At 40.4% G+C, this 21,390-nt stretch overlaps 1 protein-coding gene and 2 long non-coding RNA genes across 3 annotated transcripts; 1 reads left to right on the top strand and 2 right to left on the bottom strand.

The window, feature by feature from the left end:
- Window positions 1-363: 363 nt before the first annotated feature.
- LOC148157669 (uncharacterized) lies at window positions 364-12,036 on the top strand. The gene is made up of 2 exons (XR_015764272.1): window positions 364-1,063; window positions 9,242-12,036. It is a non-coding gene; the product is annotated as an uncharacterized LOC148157669 (long non-coding RNA).
- A 74-nt stretch (window positions 12,037-12,110) lies between these two features.
- LOC106907536 (uncharacterized) lies at window positions 12,111-13,711 on the bottom strand. The gene is made up of 5 exons (XR_001415619.2): window positions 13,212-13,711; window positions 13,010-13,103; window positions 12,618-12,923; window positions 12,352-12,522; window positions 12,111-12,211 (listed from the first exon to the last, which is right to left on the bottom strand). It is a non-coding gene; the product is annotated as an uncharacterized LOC106907536 (long non-coding RNA).
- A 2,569-nt stretch (window positions 13,712-16,280) lies between these two features.
- On the bottom strand, window positions 16,281-21,050 carry LOC106929650 (eosinophil peroxidase-like). The gene is made up of 15 exons (XM_088008853.1): window positions 20,942-21,050; window positions 20,732-20,800; window positions 20,421-20,508; window positions 20,137-20,312; window positions 19,917-20,049; window positions 19,622-19,751; window positions 19,330-19,536; window positions 18,879-19,239; window positions 18,591-18,751; window positions 18,116-18,374; window positions 17,862-18,032; window positions 17,534-17,771; window positions 17,229-17,428; window positions 17,077-17,127; window positions 16,281-16,967 (listed from the first exon to the last, which is right to left on the bottom strand). Exons 2-15 carry the CDS (start codon window positions 20,796-20,798, stop codon window positions 16,519-16,521), a joined length of 2,691 nt encoding a protein of 896 aa, XP_087864979.1. The 5' UTR covers window positions 20,799-20,800; window positions 20,942-21,050; the 3' UTR covers window positions 16,281-16,518.
- Between the last annotated feature and the right edge of the window lie 340 nt (window positions 21,051-21,390).

The following is a 21,390-nucleotide window of genomic DNA, read 5'->3' as shown; positions in this document are numbered from 1 at the left end:
TAGGCCATCTAACGAGCCATCATTTGATGCAGGTGTGTTAAACCAGGGAGAGAACTAAAACATGCAGGATGCCGGGCCACTAGGACCGACTTTGGACACTCCTGCTGTAGATAATACTCTGTTGCCTGCAGCTTCATCTGTTGGTGCTGCAGCTCTCTGAGGATGATGCTCTGGAGACCTCTTGGACCTTCGTCAGTTAGGTCACAGGACAAACATTTAAAGTTGAACATAAATAAAAATCCAAAATTTAGATGCTTTTACTTTTGGTATGATTATGCGTTACTTAAAAACCTACATTTAAATTTACCTCCTGATAACAGGTGGGAAACTCCTTTAGAGTGTCTTCACTGGATGACAGAGATTGTAAGAGCGGAAATACTATCTAAGGAGTTGTTTGGCGGAAAAATGACACTGGCGCCTCGGCGAAGACTTTGGCTTCGCACCAGGTCAACCTGACCAAATTCTTTCCTTCCATTTGCGTGCAAAGCGCAAATGGAGCCAGAATTTACTGGAAAGGATGTCTGTTTGTGCAAGATAAAATCAACAATTTGAGATAAATTGTTCTATTCAGCAATTCTGAAATGGAGCAGATGTTGAGTTCGTGAGGTCCAAAATATTTTAAAGGTCGTCCAATACACACTCAGTATAAAGCGTGCCAGAATCTTTCTGCAAAACAACAGTTGCACGCCATTGGTTGAAACTTTCCAACACACACTGATGAAGATGGAAAAGTATAAAACAGGTCGAGATTAAGACTTCGAGGAGATTTTTTGTGACAAGATGATGATGATGAAGATTTTGTATTGAACTGAAGAAACTGTAAAGAGGAAGCCGTGGAAGTGTAATAAATCTCCAGCTCGTCTATGGCCTAGCAGCAAGAACTACGTCTCTGTGCGTTATTTCTTTTACTTAGATATTTAAGAGTATAGCCACCTTTCTAATCCTCAATAAAAGTGGTGACACCCGACGTTTGAATGAATAATTGAACAACCAGGAGAAGGAAGGTGACTCGCTTCAGCCTGACTGCGGACGGGAGCCGTCTGGGCCCAATCACAGGAAAGAGGTAAGCTTTTATCTCTTTTACTTGTTAAAAACAGAACGGTTTCCTGTCTGCTGGCGGTCTGAAGTGCTAAAAAGAGTGATTAAGTTCTTTCTGCTTACCATAGGCGAGTAATTTCTTTGCGCAAAGAACGAGCTGCCAAAAATCTGAGACTCATAGGTATCTCATACATTCTGGAAACATGCAGCTTGGAAAATAAGCACTTTTTCAGTCTGGTCTCACCCGTTTTGGTGACGGTAACAAGGAATTCTCTTCTATTATAAGTTACCATATATCAGCCAATCTGGTGTAGTTCTTCTGAACAGGCACTTTCATTGAGCTGACTAATAAATAACATATCACGATTTGTTAAATTTGGCAGGAGGCCAAGAACCTTAACTTTAACATCAAACCAGCTGAGCCACGAAGAGAGATTGGGATCTCTGTGAAAAGCGCTATAAAAATAAAGAATAAGAATAAGAAGAGGCCAGGAGAGGACAGTTCTTCTTTTTTCTGTGAGACCACCGAATGTCTCCATGAGAGAGACAACGGAGTTTCCTTAGCGGAGGAACATGTTTTTCTCCAAGGAGTGACCACGGCATATCCCATCCACGAAGAGAGCAAAAAGGTCGTCTGGTGGGAGAAACCAAAGTCCTCCATGAGATGATGTGTGGCCTGAAATTGAGTTGAAAATGAGTAAAAAGTGAATAAAGAAGTTCAAGTGAAGAAAATAGAGTTTTACAGATTACTTTGTGAGTTAAACTGCAGTAAATGTTCTTTAATTTCTTTGTCTGAGTTTTGGTGAGGAGTTTAAGTGTTTCTGTCAGCCTTGGCTAAAATAACTGAAGTCCTAATATAATTAATTGTGTGCACACATTAAAATTGGACAGCGGCTAAACAGCCAACTAAATTTTATATATTTATAATAAATATATTAATAAATATAATTACACTAACTAGAATCCCCGGGGAGGAGAAGGAGTAAGGAAAAAATAAGGAGTAGAAATGCAAATGGAATGAATGTTGCTGAGATGAATGCTGAATAATTGGGAATGTATGTTGTCTATTGTGTAAGTATTTGATTGGCATGCCTGTATATATTGTAAAAATCTGAAATGTGCATGTTTTTGGCTTTTTGGCTTATTAAATAACTGACTGCTTTCAAAGTAATGTTGAGCATTAGAAGCCGCCGTGCTCTGTATTAAAGTTGAAATTTGGTCTTCATTTTGACTGCAATTGTTAACGCTGTTGTAACGTCTAATTTTATGCTGTGCAATATAGATAGGAAATATCCATATCTCGCTGCTATATTTCAGAAAAGTTGGGAGAAAGAAAAGAGTTTCTTGGCTGAATCCCCAGAAATACACACACATGAACTTTCCCTCCCACCCCTTCTCTCCCTATCCCTTGACCTCCCTTCCTCCCTCCTCACTCTCTTTCCTCTCTCACTTTTTCTCTCTTGCCTGCCCCTATCCTGCCCCTCTCTCTCTCTCTCTCTCTCTCTCTCTCTCTCTCTCTCTCTCTCTTATTCTCTCTCTTTCTGTCCACAACACGTCATTCGGTCCCAGATCTGTCGTGATTCGAGACCATTCTTTGTTAACACCCATTTGTAGTCCATAGTATTTAAGACGGCCCACTTCCTATTACGCAAGGTTGGCCCCCACCTTTGCTCATTTCGGACTGAAGCAGACTGAAGTTTAGTTTTTCTTTTTTTTCTCTCCTCTGCTTACAACGGTGAACAGGTCTAAGCCTAAAACCTTGAGTTGACTCACATAATACAGACTTTTATCCAAATAATCATTGTTTCTGTGACACTGAACTATGTTAAACATTTTTCAAATGTATATTTTACTGTAAATAGAGTTGAATAACTGTAAAAAAAAAAAACTTGGTTAACAGTTACACTTATTGAAGAATACTTAACACACTTAATATTTAGCAACTATAAGCAATAAGACTACAAGGAACAAATATTATAAGAATAACTAACTAAAAATCAACTTATTTTTTACTAAATTGGAAAAATTAAAAAGTTAAAGGACAACAAAACTGCAAAAGACAGAATTCTAATAGTGAGACAACTGCTAAATAAGCAAGATGAGCAACATACCTATTGTCATTATTGGTTCAAAAAACCCAGAATATGCTTCTCAAATTCCAAAAATTTCTAAGAAGTGGCAAAAGAGAACGCAAGGACTTCTGTGCCCATGGCCAGAAAATGGGAGCTTTGACTTATCCCTTTGTGAACAAATGGAAACTCGGATTGCAGACTACAAAGCAAAAAACAAAGGAAAGAAAAGACAAGCCAAAAGAGAACTAGAATTAAACATTTTACAACTATTCAAGGAAGAAGGTGAAAAATACCGGAAAAACTTAAAACAGCAGGTAATTGAGCTGAAAAATAATTATGAAAAACCAGATGATGATCAAATGAACCCTGCTGGGTTGTATCCAGCCCTGACAGGAGTTCTGAATATCACAGGTGATTTTGGATACAGGAATGATGATCAAAGTAGGGAAATTAAACAAGGTAAAAACAATGAGATGGAAACTCAATTAGATAGACTCTCTACAGGGCACACACCACGATCAACAGTGGTTCAAACACCAGCTCCACCCAGAGGTGCACCACAGACGAGCACAGGTGCTTCAGACAGTAGCACAAATAATAAGCACTCAAAAAGCATGGAACTACCGACGTCATATGCAAATGCAGATGGCTATAAGCCAGCTGGCAGATATGACACATCATTACCGCCAATCCAAACCAGAAGTCAAACCTCTGGTGCCGGATGTTCCACAACACGGACAGTTGGAAATATTAAAATTCTTGACTGCTATGCTGGAAGTAATAATAATAAATTTTTTGATGGCTACGCGGGTCATCTGAAAAGACGCAGAAGCGGAGATGCTTATTGGTTAAAGTTAGGTCCAGAAGTCTTTAATATAGAACATAAAGCAAACCAAACACAGATACAGGAAATAGAGGAAGAAATTGGCCTTGTATGATTAGCTGAAACAGAGTCAAGATGTGATAATGGTGAAGACGGAGCAATGGCTGGTCCAAGTACAAGCACTCCGGTCAAAGAACAAAAAGCCCCAAACCAAAAAGAATACGATTTGAGATCCAGACCTGACATACGCAAACCTGATCGTTATGACCCCTCAAAACAATTACCAATCATATTAAAAGGAGATATTGCTCAATATTTGCCATTTGCCTCGATGGATCTGGTAGGGTTAGTCTCGCGGTTGCCAGACATTCATAATGGTGCAGGAAGATGGATAAGAGCACTTGAAGAAGAGACAGTTGGCAAAATGTTGGCACTTGGAGACATCAAAGCCATTCTAGCAAAAGTTGTTGGAATTCCCACCATGCAGAACATTTTGAAGGATCATCCCTGGATGCTACAAGAAAGAGCAGACGGGATTGAACTAAATGCATGCCGGACAATGATCTGGGCAGCCTTGAGGGCAGAATTTCCAAACAAAGTGGACCCTAAGAACATGAAAGCGGAACCAATTGGTGACTCGGAGAATCCAGCATCCTACGTTGCCAGGCAGTTGAGAAGGTGGAACGAAATAATGGAGTTTGATGTTGACGAGTACCCAATGATTGCAGGTGTGTTTCGAAAGTCATTGGTGGATGTAATGCCTGAGCCAGTGCGCACCAAACTCGAAGAGGTGGTGGCTCTGATGTCTATGCCACACAAAGAATTTCGTGATCATGTGGTACACGCAATAGAAAAATACCGAAAAGATGAACAAAAACGCACTGACCAAGACAAAAACATTCAAAGGAAATTGGCTCAATTACAGCTTGGAGAACTTCAAGAAAAAAACAAGACTAAGACCCAAGCTGCAGTGGTAAGGGGGGACCAGCATCCTGCCCCAAATGTAGCCAACCTTCCTAACTCTGTGAATTCAGCGCCACAGATGTATACTCCAACTTTGCAAATGACTCAGCCTTCTCAACCAGTGGTGAATATTTATTCACAACCATGGCACTCTCGTCCATTTGTGCCTCGAGGAAGACAGCAAAGAAGCCCTTCATGGCCTAACAGGGGACGAGGTGGTCTGCCCAGAGCACCCGGAGCATGCTGGACATGTGGTTGTTTCGGACATCGTGCTGACCAGTGCCGAAATGGTGACAATTCATTCCAAAGACGGCCGCGTGGCAGAGCCAGACCAGGTCCACCGACAGCCCCATACAATCACCAAGCAGTTCCATATAATCAACAGGGAACTCCATACGATCCTCAAGGAGTCCCATACGATCCACCAGTTCAACAAAATTCATCAGCTCAATACAATCCACCAAATTTTGGATACTAGGGATGCCCAGAGGACCCTAGGGGAGAGAGTCAGTACCCAATTCTAACTACAGGTGCTGACGATGAACCAATATTGAAAATTCAAATTGAAAACAGAGAAACTCCAATGTTGGTCGATACAGGAGCAGCTTACACTTGTGTAAGTCCAAACTATGCAACGCATCTCCCCATGTCTGATAAATTTGTATCAACAGTAGGGTTCTCGGGAACAAGACAATTAATCCAAATGACAGCTCCTGTTCGAATTACAACAAATGACAATGAAATAAAAATACCAATTTTGGTATCTGATCAAACCCCAATAAACCTGTTGGGAAGAGACGCTCTATGTAAATTAAAAATAAAAATCTGGTGTTCTCCTCAAGGTGTGTATGTTGAAAAAGAAGGTGTGGATCTTCAAATGTTCATGCAACAACATGAAGCCAAAGTTTATTGGCTTGGAGACATTAATAACTCTATTGAAGAGGTAATTTCCAAATGGGGACAGTACATTCAAATTCAAATTCCAGAAGCTAAGAAACCATTTCTAGACTATCATTGCACAATGTACTATGACATTTCAAAAAGTACAGAGTTTGAAGAACAATGGGACAAGGAAACACAAGGTGAAGCGGTGAACCTTGAGTCCCAATATATCATTGTTGGGAGACAAGGAGCAGCGCTAAATGTAGAAATTAATGATTTCATTTCACAATGGTACAACGTTGCAGAATCTGTACCCCACATAACCTTGTTTGTAAATAAAAACTTTCATGCCAAAGATCTTGGACCAATGATGAAAATTGCAACACAGATTAAATGGGAACAGACAGAAAGCCCATTAATTTTCCAATCAGAAGATGCAACAATGATTAAAATAATAAGTGAAACTACTATGACAGCAAAACCACAGGTGGTAACAGTACCGATTAATGACACAAAACAAACAGAAGAAAAAGATGAGTCAGTTGAAAACCCATTAATGCAGGACATGTTAAAGCTAGTTCCTGAATCAGTATGGTCAAAACATGAAACAGATGTAGGATTAGTGAAATCAGCTAAACCATTTAAAGTTGAACTGAAACCAAATGCTAAACTTCCATTTCGTCCTCAATATCCATTAAAACCAGAAGCAGAAGAAGGAATCAGCAAAACCATTGAAGGATTGTTAACAGCAGGAGTGTTGGTGGAAATTGAAAGTCCATGCAATACGCCAATTTTTCCAGTTCTGAAAGCAGATAAGTCAAAGTATCGCCTGGTACATGACCTTCGCACAATAAACGATGTAGTAGAAGACAGATCATCGGCAGAAATGCCCAACCCACACACACTTTTAACCGCAATCCCTGCTGAAGCAAAATTTTTCACGGTAATTGATCTTTGTTCAGCATTTTTCACCATTCCTTTAGCGGAACAATCTCGATACCTGTTCGCATTTACTTACAGAGGTAAGAAGTACAGCTACACTCGATTACCTCAAGGTTTCAAACACAGCCCTCATTTGTTCAATCAAGCACTCAGACAGGACTTAGAAGGATTGGAAATAAATAGCACATTGCTACAATTTGTTGATGACATTCTAATTGCGTCACCTACATTGGATGATTGCCATCAGGATTCGATAAAAGTCCTTGAAAGACTGGCTGAAGGAGGTTACAAAGCCTCCAATGACAAATTACGGTATTGTCAGACACAGGTAGAATACCTGGGTAGACAACTCTCAGAAGGGAGCATTGGCATATCACCTTCTCAACTAGAGGGTGTCAGCAAAGCTCCATGTCCACGAACAGTTGGAGAAATGATGACATTTCTCGGTATGACAGGTTTCAATGCTGATTGGATAGAAAGTTATGCAGAAAAAACAGCACCACTCAGAGAACTCATGAAAGAACCAGGTCATCAAAACCAAAAGAATCTGATAAATTGGACTTTAGAAGCAAAAGTAGCATTTGAATCTCTAAAATGTGAAATGCAGAGTGCACCTGCACTAGCAGTTCCAAACTATGACAAACCATTCTACCTATATGTTGCGAACAAAAAAGACATGTATGTCACAGCAGTTTTGATGCAAGAAACATGTACAGGTCGAAGAAAACAACCAATTGCTTATTACAGCACAAAGTTGGACAATGTAGCACAAGGCTGGCCACCATGTTATCAGGGGCTAGCAGCAGTCTACCATGCTTATGAAAAAGCTTCAACCATAACAATGGGTTATCCAGTTACAATATTAACTCACCACAAAATCGCAGAGTTAATAAATCTAGGAAAGTTTGTCGTAACACAAGCAAGAAGTTTGCAGTATATGCTACTTCTGATATATCCTGACATAACTATTCAAAGATGTATCACCAACAATCCAGCAAATGTGATTCCTTTGGATTGTGACGGAGAACCACATGAGTGTGTAGCAGAAACAATGAAATACACAAGACTCAGACCTGATTTGGAATCCACTCCATTGCCTGACGCAGAAGTCACATACTTTGTTGATGGGTCATGTTTCAGAGACCACCTAGGAAACCACGCAGGTTTTGCAGTGGTACAACAAATAGGTGAACATTTTGTAACCATCAAAGCTGAAAGATGTGACCAACCATGTTCTGCACAACTTGCGGAACTTAAAGCATTAACTGAAGCCTGTAAAATGGCTAGGTCAAAAGTCGCAAATGTGTTCACTGATTCAGCCTATGCCCACGGCGTATGCTTTTTATTTGCCGCAATTTGGAAACAAAGAGGTTTCAAAAGAGCAGACGGAACCCCAGTGCAACACGAAGCACAACTGAAAGAATTAATTGCTGCCATGATGCTTCCTTCGAAGCTGGCAGTGATCAAGTGTCAAGCACATCGCAAAGGCAATGACATCGTTGTGAGAGGTAACAACATGGCAGATGAATTGGCAAAAATGGCGTCCAGGAGCCAAATGGCCATCTTGGCACCTGTGATAGCTTTAGAACCAGCTGTAACACCGGAAGATGTCATTTTGATGCAACAACAAGCAAGTAACAGTGAACGTGATCTTTGGGCACGAAGAGGTGCTACGATGAGTGAAAATGGCTTATGGAGGTCACACCAAGGCCTACTAATAGCACCAGTAGCATTATTAACATTATTGGTCTCAGAAGCCCATGGCTTAGACCACTGTGCCCGAGGAAAAGTCATGGAAAAATTGAAAGAACAAGGTTTCTGGTCTCCATACATGCAAGACATGGTGGATGAAATTCTAAGCCAGTGTGAAATATGTGCCGAAAATAATGCTCGGAAAGGCATAAAACCAGGTATTGGACACATTCCAGTTCCAGATGGACCTTTCAAACACCTGGTGATAGATTATGTAGACATGCTCAAACCAGTTCAAGGTAAAAGGTACATGTTGGTGATAATTGATCGTTTCAGTCGATGGGTCGAAGCAGTACCATCAAAAACCTTAGGAGCAGACACAGTTATCAAATTTTTGACAAGAGAAGTAATTCCAAGATTTGGTATTCCATCTGAAATCAGTTCAGACAATGGTTCAGCTTTTGTACAAAAAGTTGTTAAAGGCATTTTGCAAAAGCTACAGATCAAACAACGTTTTGGTGCAGTCTACCACCCTCAGAGCCAGGGAATGGTGGAACGCATCAACGCCACGTTGAAAGCAAAGCTTCGGAAAATTTGTGCATCAACTAAACTAAACTGGGTAGATGCTTTGCCACTAGCATTAATGAGCTATCGCATGCAAATGCACAGAAGCACGCATTTAACACCGCATGAAATGCTGACTGGCAGACCTATGCCTGTGCCGCAATGGAGGTTACCTTTCAAGGGACCTCCCCTTGAGCAATTGCAAACTGAGTTGAAAGACTATGTTGAACAACTAACTGCTATCCATAAAGCTATCTATTTGCAGGAAAAATCCAGAAGTCCAGAGTCGACGGTGTGGGAACCACCGGTGAAACCTGGAGATTTGGTGTACATCAAGGTGTACAGACGGAGATGGCATGAGGCCCGATGGGAAGGACCTTATGAAGTCAAGAGAGCAACCCCAACGGCTGTCCAAGTAGAAGGAAGTACCACTTGGCATCATTTGACTCATTGCACTAAAGTTCAAAATAAAGACAAACTGAGACTTGAGTTTCACAAAGAAAATGAGCAGAAGCCTCACAGCGATGAGACTGATACTGATAACTGTCCAACTGTGGATATTGACAGAAGTGGTGAACCAAGCAGCAGTGACGGCAGAGACGAACTTACACAATCTGCAGCCGACACTATGGACCAAACCAACCACGACGAACCACAGTGACAGAGAATGGACTCAAAGACAGCCTCCAGGGGGGACAAACGGTGATTCAACGATGACTGTTCACAACACAAGATCCATCCCCAATGACAAAGATAAGTATCACACAACTTATAGAAATCCAGACAAGTACATACCAGTGTTCTTTCCAGCAAGTGTCAATTTAAATGTACCCACAAAATTGATTCGTAAAACTAGATATGTGCACTTACAATGGAAATGGACAGCAAGTTTAACAGATACCGAATTTCTAACTAATTCATAAAATTAAATTACCAGTAACCCTAGTGTATGAAGGAGTTAAAGACTTAGTAGGAATGCACAACAATAAAACAAGGCTTCGTAGAAGCCTGGGGGATTATGGGTTGAATGAAGGAGTATATTTAAATCTTATAGGTCAACCAAGAGGAATTCCAGATGAATTCAAAGCGCAGCATGAACTCCGCGCAGGTTTTGAATCTATCTTACCTTGGATCACAATTAACAAAAATGTTGAATGGATTAACTATGTTTATTACAATCAACAGAGAATGATCAACTTTACAGTTGAAGGATTTATGGCCCTAGGAGAACAACTCCATGAAACCAGTAGAATGGCAAAACAAAACAGACAAGCGTTAGATTGGATCTTAGCCAATATGGGAGGAGTTTGTCATATGTTTGCTAATGAATGCTGTACTTATATCCCTATGAATACCTCACCAAAAGGTACATTTAGAGCAGTAATGACTAAGTTGAAGAAACTGAAATCGGAATTCAAAGAAAATGCAGGAAAGAACACTTGGTCATGGAAAAGTCTGGAGGAAATTTTAGGTGAATGGGGAGCCTTTGTAGTTAAAATAGGAATAACACTGGTAGTAATACTAATTGTTATTTTTCTGCTTGTGTGTTGTGTGATCCCTATCATGAGGAAATGGATTGTAGGGACTGTATACAGATGGATGACCAAGGACGGTAAACATCAGACGGACTAAGCACAAGGCCGCCCGGACCAGTGAACCTATGACCGATTCGAAGGACTGCTGAGCTCAAGGACAATTGATGCCTGAATTAAAATGGCTTATGGAATGTTGAAAGATCAAAAAGGTTCAAGGGAAATGAAGTCGAACTTGGGTTGGAATAAACGGACTCATGGGAAAGACACTGTTTGCATACACCATTACACATACTTATTACACATATTATATACACATTAAATACAATACAACACGGGTGGCCCACACATAGTTAACACACTAGGAACACGTGTGAATGAGAATGAATGTGAGACAGTATGAACAAGAATGTGAGTATGAATGATAATGTAAGAGAGCGTGGATGAGCACAAGCATTAAGCGACCAATACTTTGATCATTATGATTAGCATTTAAATCACACAATCACTCAGATTATATGTGCGTCATGGACACTTCTTCATAATTGTCATCAAGATTATGTATCAATGTTGAAGTACTATTGTTACCATGTATATCTATGATTTTGGTCACTGTGGATCCATGATTGTGTTACATTTGTGCCAGATTATGGAATACTGGTGGTCGCCCATGGCGAGCGGGGACCATAAGGTAATTTTTTCCCTGGAAAGCAACAAAAGGCCAACAGGGTTTTTCGACCTTATACAGATGGAAGAACAATCATGGAAGCAATGACCAAGCAATGTTTAATCAATGTATTGGAATTGTTGTATTAGTTACAGTAACTCATGAAACAATGTTGCCCCCACTATTCATTTTATTTCACTTTTAAGTGACTTCTATATATATTTCTAAGGTTTATATACAGAGTTGTACTCACAGGTAGATATGTAAACTTAGTATAGCAATTAACCAAACAACTGCTAAGGTTAATTAGGATTCCACTTGAAAGCGGAATAGGGGGGATTATGTAAGAGCGGAAATACTATCTAAGGAGTTGTTTGGCGGAAAAATGACACTGGCGCCTCGGCGAAGACTTTGGCTTCGCACCAGGTCAACCTGACCAAATTCTTTCCTTCCATTTGCGTGCAAAGCGCAAATGGAGCCAGAATTTACTGGAAAGGATGTCTGTTTGTGCAAGATAAAATCAACAATTTGAGATAAATTGTTCTATTCAGCAATTCTGAAATGGAGCAGATGTTGAGTTCGTGAGGTCCAAAATATTTTAAAGGTCGTCCAATACACACTCAGTATAAAGCGTGCCAGAATCTTTCTGCAAAACAACAGTTGCACGCCATTGGTTGAAACTTTCCAACACACACTGATGAAGATGGAAAAGTATAAAACAGGTCGAGATTAAGACTTCGAGGAGATTTTTTGTGACAAGATGATGATGATGAAGATTTTGTATTGAACTGAAGAAACTGTAAAGAGGAAGCCGTGGAAGTGTAATAAATCTCCAGCTCGTCTATGGCCTAGCAGCAAGAACTACGTCTCTGTGCGTTATTTCTTTTACTTAGATATTTAAGAGTATAGCCACCTTTCTAATCCTCAATAAGATTTCCAACGATGGTCCATCAACAAAGATCCTCTTTTCCTCTTCCAGTCTCTTTACCATCATGATGTCATCGATTGCCCTTGTTCTTGTGTGAAGACTGAGAGTCTGAAATGCATTTATGAAAAGGACAAATCAACTCATTAAAAGTTTAAATTTGTAAGTTGAGGTCAACACCTGGAGTATCTAGTCACATTATCTGTCAGCTATGATGACAGTATAAAACATATTAGTGTATGTTTACTTACCACTGTGTGATTGTTGCCATGGCAATGTTGTGTCACTGGACAGGATCTCTTCCAAAGACAGAACTTCTGTGTCTGTATCAGTCTTCAAGTGACCAACATCTTCTAAAGCTAAGATGTTTTCTCCTTTCTGATCTAACGATGAGCCTTGGCACAAGCTTTGTCCATCTGTATCTGCACAAACATACACAAACAACATCAACTGTGTCAAAGATGTTTATGCAGTATGTACCAGCAAGGTTATACAATGCCTGGTCAGTGTTCCTTACCTTACATTCATGGGCTTTGCCATGGAAAATTGAGAGAAATGGCTTCATTTTAAGCAGGTGTTGGAGCTTAGGAGAGCTTTTTGTTAGTTTTCAAAATATGGCCAGTACTTGCATGTTACATCCATGGAAAAAAGTGATTGTCTGTTGGCCAGCCTTTGTTGAAAGAACAAAGCTTATGCAAATATCTCATACTATCTCGAAGAGCACTAAGCAGCACTCCATGTCTACACACCGCTAGCTCCAAGCCTCCTCACCCAGTTTGCTGCTGGATCTGTGAGAGATCTCCCTGGCTGCCCACCACAAAATCTAGAATGCATACAATTCAGTCAGGCAAGCTGTTATTACAGGCTAAAAGGTTACTGTTATTATACATTTACAATCTGCAGTCTTACATTTTTGGTTGATTAGTGTATACAGTCCACAAATGTTCCTATGTTTTCATCCTTGGCAATGAAAAGGTCCTGAAATATAGCCTGTTCCTCCAATCTGAAAAACAAAGCAATAAAATACACTTCATGAGGTGTTATTGTCCAAAGGTAGTGAACATCACTAACATATACAAAGAATTGTTATATTTTACACATTTTACAATACCTTGCTGCATTCTTTAAATGGTAATACTTGCAATTTCCATCCACTGAAACTGAAAGCACATCTGGGGTACAAGCTTGACACTTGAAGGGATCCTTCCTTAACATTTTATCCAACTCATATATTATGGCTTCCCGCTCAAAAATCATTTCAGGAAGCTCTCAGCCAAGATATTAACTGTGATTTAAAATGAGAGATAAAAAAAGAAAACATAAAATAGGACATAGGTGTCCAAATACCAGGCATCAAGAATAGGTTAGGTGTCTTTCAAGTTCTAGGTGTGTCTCTGGCACAAAACATCTCACTCAATTAATTTTGATGTTACCAGGACTTCATATGATCTGAATGCAGAATGAATGAGGTGGCACCTCAGCCATTTGATTCAAGTGTGTTTAACCAGTTACACCAAAATGTTGAATAGCATAACCACTCAAGAATAGAGTCAGACGGCCCTTCTGGGATATGTACGTCAAAGTACTCACACAGCCAAAGTTGACAGTTATTTAAGATCTACGGGCGGGGTGAGGAGGGTTGGGAGGGGGGTGGACGGAGAGATGAAGGAGTGGGAGGAGGCAGTTGGAGAGATGCTTCTGGGTCTTTTCTTCTTCTGAAAAGACTGAGAGGATGGGACAACAGGATGAGAAACAGGAACCAAATCAAGCACTATCACAGTCTCTTCCTGGTTCTCTGGTATCATCATTGGATGCTCCTCAGCTATGGTCTCTGTCTGTTCAAAGATCAGGTTCTCAGCTCTTTACTTCTCTTCATCTGGCTTGCAACAGCAATAAATAACAGACAGGAGAAAATAAATGTGCCTGTACTGACGCAAGTTCATTTTTAATTCAAGTAAATGACCTAGCTGCAATCAGTGTATTCAGACAGGGTTCAGAACTTTAAAGATCATCACAGCCTAGGGACACTGATGTTTTTAGCAACCCTCCAATATTACAAAGTGGCAACAACAAGCATGACTATAAACATTATTATGTGACTTTATCACGGCTAATTAAACGTATTAAGCACAGGTACAGTGTACAGGAACAATTAGCCTCCAAGAGGCTAATTTAGCTAGCGTCCACCGTATATTTTCCGGCAAAAAAAATGTTACAAACGTGTCTTCAACCATTCGCATCACAGTCCTACTGCCATTAAGTCCTAAAAAAAAAACCATCAGTAATTTAATAACGTAACACTTTGGAGTTATTTTTGGTTTTAGAGTACAAAAACATTTTGACAGATGCAGGTTTCTACTCACCGGAGTGTAAGTGTCGCATATGATGACGTCAGCTTATTCTTCTTCTTGGGTTTTTATGGGATCCGTCCTTATTTTTATTTCAATCGAACATATTAAAAGGTTTACAGAACAGTTTGCATGCAATCACAAACGAAAACACATCTTAATTTTTCTTAAATTTATTTGGTGTAAATCATTGATATCATACTCAAAAATAGTTTTTTTATTTTTTTTATTTTTATTTTTTTAAAGGCTTTTAAATCAAGCTAACAACAAGCACAACAAAACTCCTCCGGTTTTATATTTTACGGAGTTATTTTTAAATACCGAATTTGTAGTAAATATTCTTAATATCCTGTTCAAACTAGCACATAAATTGTAAATAAAGGTTTTAAAAAAAATAGAATAGACACGTCATCTTATTCGTTCCTAAGTCGTCAGTATCGGACGCTTAGGGAACCGTACAGCATTCAATGAGAGAACCCTTCGCGTCACATATTGACGCCAAGGGGGTACCCTCGGCGTCAATATGTGACGCCGAGGGTACCTGCCCAAGCGTCAATATGTGACGAGTTGGGAGTGAGAATGTGTTGTTTTATTATATTACAAGGAATATGGAGCTTAAAAGTATAGTTCAAATGGCCTAATTAAAAATTGATAGCAGATCTAATCTCAACATGTAATCTCAAGATAGTATTAATTTCTTTAAAAATGTACAATACAGTAGGATTGATCAGGAATGTTCTAACAATCGCTTGAATTTTTTTAAAAACTTATTATTATTATTATTATTATTATTATTATTACAGTTCATCCATTCACTCCCTGATTAGACAGCTGGTCATAGATTTCAAAAGAAAATAGCAAAAGGGTTCTGTAACCGTCTCCATTATCAAGTCTCAATCTAGCCAGTTAAAGTCTGGATTGGTTCTTGCCAAGTTGGGTGTGTCTCCATTGGTAGTGTGTTCCTCACTGCTTGGACGAGCAGTAACGAAACCGCACGTAAGTTTTTGTCCAATTATGGGATCTTGCGCTTGTACGCAAGATCATTGTTGCCCTGTTCAGATTGAATTGTTGATTTGCAGTTCACCATCTCAGCAACAATAGTCTTGTCACAGTTTGATTCATAGTAAACACAGTATTTTTGGGGATGTTGAAGGGAGCCAGTGTGGGAGGTGTTCTCTGGATGTCCACTGTCATGACACTGGACTCCAGATGGTTTTGACCGCACCAGTGGACCAGTCCATCCACCTCCAGTCTGTATAACTCTTCACTGTCATCACTGTCAGAATCCAAATGGAAACAAATGAGTCCCATTGACCTCAATTTGTACTGGGACTTCTATAGTGACCCTAGGCCTTAGATAAAGTTTGGAGTTTACTGTGAAAGCCAAACTGTCTTGTGAAAGGTGTAATCCCTAGAGAATAATTTATATTGACTTGTCAATCCAGTTATATGTAATTGCAAACAGATTCAGAAATGATTCAATTACCGGTTAATAAAGTAATCCATCAATTTACATCAATCATCTTTTCACATTTCTTTTCTCTGAAATTTCCAATTTACTGGAAATAATTTTATGTTGTTCTTTGTCATACTTAGTATGACTGAACAGTAACATTAACCACATGTTTCAGCTACAGTCTTGTTTTAATATGGACCCAGTGTTAAAGGTGAAAAACCAAATGGTTTTCTGTATAAAACATCAGTCACATCCATGTTCATGGAATATTTCATCTGTTCATTCAGAAACAATGTATTCAGCTCTGTAAGATACCTGTCCTGAGCTTTGTTATGGATCACTTCAAATCTCTCCTAAATAAACGAAGTTCACATAATGCAGATACACATTTTATTCACGTGTTTCTGTTACAATTTAGTGCATTCTTTATTCACAGCAGAAAAGTACAGCAGTTCATAATCAATCCTTTCTTAATCTTGATCACATAGGTTCAAGGTATAATAAAGAATAGTGAGGGGGGGAAATAGACTCATTCATGACTTCAGGTTCACTCAGTTTTTTACTTCTTAATTTTGAGTGCTTTAAATAAAAAGTGCAAACTGGACGAGTATCTACTACTCAGTGAACAGCAGATGGCCAGAGAAGAAGCTGTCACTGGTCAGTCCGTTGCCGCCATTGTTAGCAATCAGCCACACCCTGTCTCCCTTTGCAAGCTTGATGAAGGTGCTGCCACTGGCTGTGATGTAGCCGTTCTGGCGGGTGGTGAATGAGTGCAGAACCAGGGTTCCATTGCGGAGCAGATCCAAGCTGCCTGCACTGTCATAGATGGTGCAGTGGAACTCAAACTCATAGACACCTGGGTGCTCACAGGTGAAAAAGCCGGTCTTGGGGTCATAGCTGTTCTGTCCGTTGTAGATGACATCATGGAAGGCGATGGGGGTACCAGCTTTGGGGAAGTTGTTACCAAGGCGCACAGAGAAGGCGACATGCTCTGCTGCACCAGAAGGTCCGGGAGGTCCAGGGGGTCCTGGGGGTCCTGGCGGACCAGGTGGCCCTGCCGGTCCTTTAAGAACAAATACATGAGTAACATTATAGTTAAGATCATCTATGGGCTTTCAAGACAATATATCGTCAGTAATAATGATGACCATATAATGAAGTGGAAAATTTACCTGGGGGACCTGGTGGACCTTGAGCCCGTTGTTGACTATCTGGACTTTGAGCTGGAGAAAATATATCAAATCAATGTATTTACTATAACTTCAGAAACTGCACAAATGCAAACAGCGGCAATACTTGTAAGAATATTAAAATGTGAACATACCACCCTCCTTCCATGGACTGAGGTCAAATGCAGGGATGTTGTTACAGTTGGTGTATCCAGAACCTCGAGGTCGGTACTGGAAAGGTTTCTCAGGAACTTCAGTGATCCCAGTGTTGTCACAGATTATTCTGGCAAGAGATGTGCCCCTAATTGCCAGCCTCTGAGCATCCGTGAAAACACCATTGTTCTCCCACCAAAACCTAAAACAAGACATATTCTTAAAATGTAGGTTCTGCTAATGAAAAATATCAACATTGCAATGATTGTTAGATCATTTAATGTTTTATAATTGTCTGTCTTCTCACCTGTCTCCCTCGCGGATGTTCTGGAACTGAGTAGCAATCAGACAGGCAAACAGAGGTCCCACTCTTCCTCTTCTGACAAATGGCTCAGCCACTCCTGCCAGCCATGGATCGATGTTGTCAGGTGTACCGTAAAGATCCAGCAGTCCTTGGGCCAAGTCAGTGTTGTTGAGAACCTCAGCCAACTCACTTAGAGTCCGTGGCTGTGACAGGCCACAGAACTCTCGCCATTTGTTGTAGCCTAAACCAAGGACAGACAGTCTAAGATGATGTATGACCTGGTGCATAGAAGGGAGGAGTACAAAAATAAATATCAACATTTAATAAATACCAGGGAGTCCATGGTCTCTTCCTCTCTGCATGTTAAGAGATCCCAGATCCAGAGCCAGCTTTACAGAGAATTTAAACAGTCTGTCTCTCAGCTCGTCAGTCAACATGTGGTCCTGAGTGTTCAGCTTGGCCTGACGACCAATCAACCCTCTCAAGATCGGGTCCAATCCACCTGAAGAGACAATAGAAACATTTGGATGTGGTCTTCAAGTTCATCTGATTCCTTTGGGAGAAATTAAGAGTTTGGGTTTGTACCTTCAAAGACGATCCTCCAGGGAGCAAACATGGTTTCGTGAATCACCTTGGTGGGATAAGCCGGATGATCCTGGTAATTCTCATCAAGACGGAAAATGAAGGGCTGAACCATCAGATGAGCGAATCGGTAGGCGGCTGTGGCGAACACGTTGGCAATGCTGGGATCAATGTTTCTATTATAGCCAGGATATGTGGACAACTGCTTTGAAATGGCCTCAGGTCCAACAATGTGAAGGAGGTAGTCCCTGTAAGTTATAACCTTTGATGGAAAAGAGAGAAATATTCAATTCAAAGATATTCAACTCAATAGCTGTAAGGCCCTTGATATCTTCATTTCATTGGGGACGTATTACGTTTTGAGACAAAACAAGGGCACAAAATCACACATATCTGTCTTTTTTCTATTCTTTTTTGCATAGTTTTATGTAATTTTAAACTTTGTTTTTCAAGTTGTTCTCCTCTTCCTGCCTTTTACCTGCATGCGTCCTCCCAAAATCTTGCGGGCTTCCTGATAGAGCTTCTCTCCGTCCCACCCTGGGTTGAGCTGAGCAAGGGCACGGGCCAAGCGATTGTGCTCTCTCATCATCAGAGTGTGCAAAGAAGCCAGTGCGATGTTTTCATTGGAACGATCGTCACCTAAAAAGTCACATTAAAGCATTACTGTCACATTAAATGACAAAAGACAAAAACTTCCAGACCAAACAAGTCATGAAACATGCTTTCTTATTACAGATGGAAATAAGTTGCCTTTACAGAGACTCACCAGCAAAGAAGCACAGCATTTCCTCAGCACTGTCATCTTTGGTCATTTTTCGCCTTGTGGCACACATGTTGGCCCCCATGGTGGTGAATGGCAGGAGGTCACGGCCGTTGTCTGTAAAGTTTTTATTCACCCTCAACAATCCCTGATCAGTAGTGAGGTTTCGGAGACTGCGAGCTTTGCTGTCATCAGAACCATAGACCTGACCCACATCGATGAAGGCCGTCAGAGTGTTCATCTGCTGCCGGACAGTGGGTGAGCCAAAGATGTGTCCGGTGTTACCAGAACCACAAGCTGGCGCGGAGCGGGAGAATGGCATGCACTCTTCAGAGTCATCCCGAATGCGAGGATCACCTGAGGGAAACTGTTTAGAGGACAGGAAACTTTTACACTTCAATGCTTCAAATGTGTTTTAGCTTTTGTTAATGTAATGCTTTAACGTTTTAACACAGACCTCTATGGGGAAGCATGGCTCTGTGTTGCCGCAGGTCTTTTCACAATCAATGCCATCATTAAATGACCTGATGGAGGGAGAGTGAGGGGTGAAAGTGATGTCGTGGTCAGTCCACTGGCCAAAGATTGTCACCAGGTGGGTGTAGAGGGGGTCATTCTCCACATCAGAGTTAGCTGTTGCCAAGATACGGTTGGACACTTCTCTCACCTGAGGGAGAAATGGAGACAAAGATAACAAGTGTTGTCATCTGGACATCATAAAGGGGACAATAAGATATACTCTATGTGCTTACCAAGGGAAGAAGGTGATCGTTGACTCTCACGTCATGAGTCCAGCCTTTAGGAGAACTGATGCCATCTTCATACTCAGCAGGCAGCCAGCGGAGGAACGGGATGTTGGAGGCACCCCAGCGAGGGTTGTCACTATAAGTGACAACAATAAAACCCAAGTTTGATACTCCCATAGTTTTGAAATGTTACAAATTATTTTGAATGATATTTGCTGCTGTTGTATTTTTGGTTATCCAACTTTTGCTTCTGGCTATCGGTGACATTAAGCAAACTACTGATAATGAATATTTCCCTTACAGGTTGTTGCAGATGCTGTTTGCTGTCCGATATTTGTTGATATTGGTAAGATCCCGGCAGTAAATATTTCTGACTTGAGCAGCGCAGCCTGTCAGACTGGCGATCACATCCAGATCACCCTTAGAGATAAGGTCTAAATGCAGCATAAGGAAAGCAAATCTCAGCTGTCTGACATCAGTTCATGCAAGCAAGCCTTAAAGAGATAAATTGAGATTCGTACCTGTGGCATTGATGGAACGTTTGTGACGTTTGGACAAGTAGTGGTTAATCACATGCAGAGTGTTGGCCATGTAGTCTGCAGCGCGCACCGCCTCTCTGGATGGTCCATTGGGCTGCTTCAGCATTCTCAGGATGTCTGCAGGGCTTGCTGCATTTCTCCTCACCCGGTCAAGGCTCCTGTGTTGTTTAAATGGTTCAGGTATTTGTTCACATATTTCTTGATGATCATTCAGTTCAACATTAAGCAGCAAAAGAAAGGAAGAGGAGCAGGAGTTTTACACTCACACTTGGCGGGAGTACGTATAGGCGTCATCCACATTGGTTTTAGCCTTTTTCACACATTTTTCGATGAAACTGCGGCTCAAATGGCGTTCTGAATGCAAACAGAATCAGTTTCCTTAGTTCCTTTTTTGAACTAGTTATGGAATAGAGAAATCTTTTAATGTAACAAAATTAGGAAATCCAGTTATATTAGTTGTCATATTTAAAAGGATGTTTCCCTTTTAACCAAAAAAAATGGTTACTTTAAAGTTTTACTTCTGTAATAAATCTGTTTTCAATTCTTTGTAAGACATTGGAAGAAGAAAACTACTCACTGGCATCCACTTGGCATTGCAAGCCGAGGGTTAGACCAACAGCCAATAGGCAGAGGAACTTATTCATCTCTAAAAGAAAAAATAAATCTTCTCATCACATTACATATTGGAGTGAAAACATATTTTCCAATTTTGTAACTGAAAAACATGTATATTTTCCAACATTTATTATAAAACAAGCTTAGAAATGTTAAGAATGAATAAGATCACCTGCTATGAAGTTGAGCCTCAAGTCCTCAGTTGTCTGTCTGCATTCACGTTGGACTTCCAGCAGTGCCAGAAGCTACTGACTTTACATTTCTTTTTATACAATCTGGGTGTGTCGTTTCGCGCATCATTTCATGCTGGTAAACCTGCCAAGACTTAGACAAAGAATTAATTTAGTCCTTCCTTCTTCCTGGTTTTCAGCATCCTTCCTTCAAAACTTCATCATTAAGTAAATACATACCTGTCAACACATATGCTTTTTTCTTTTGTTTTCTTTCTTCTTTTTTTTCTTTCTTTTTCCGCAGTTTAAAAGATACCATCAGCATGCATTTATATGTAGCAGCAAACAGTCTTCGGAGATGCAAGAGCCAAAATGGTTCTGAAGAATCTGATGCGGTTCTGCTTGTTCATTTTTCTGTTCATGTATTTTATCATAAAGAGAATGTTAAACT

The sequence above is a fragment of the Poecilia mexicana genome, unplaced genomic scaffold, assembly GCF_051168715.1.
Source record: "Poecilia mexicana isolate PSO_F unplaced genomic scaffold, ASM5116871v1 scaffold_9, whole genome shotgun sequence".
NCBI classification, from domain to species: domain Eukaryota; kingdom Metazoa; phylum Chordata; class Actinopteri; order Cyprinodontiformes; family Poeciliidae; genus Poecilia; species Poecilia mexicana.
Note: the sequence above shows the minus strand (reverse complement) of the source record. Positions and strands in the feature narration are given on the sequence as shown.

Excerpts from the sequence above, each read along its gene's own strand:
- LOC106929650 (XM_088008853.1), bottom strand. The coding sequence starts at position 20,798 with ATGAATAAGTTCCTCTGCCTATTGGCTGTTGGTCTAACCCTCGGCTTG. Across the intron at positions 18,375-18,590 it reads TTTTGGGAGGACGCATGCAG|GTTATAACTTACAGGGACTA; the intron begins GTAAAAGGCAGG and ends TTTCCATCAAAG. Across the intron at positions 17,772-17,861 it reads AAGAGACCATGGACTCCCTG|GCTACAACAAATGGCGAGAG; the intron begins GTATTTATTAAA and ends TCCTTGGTTTAG.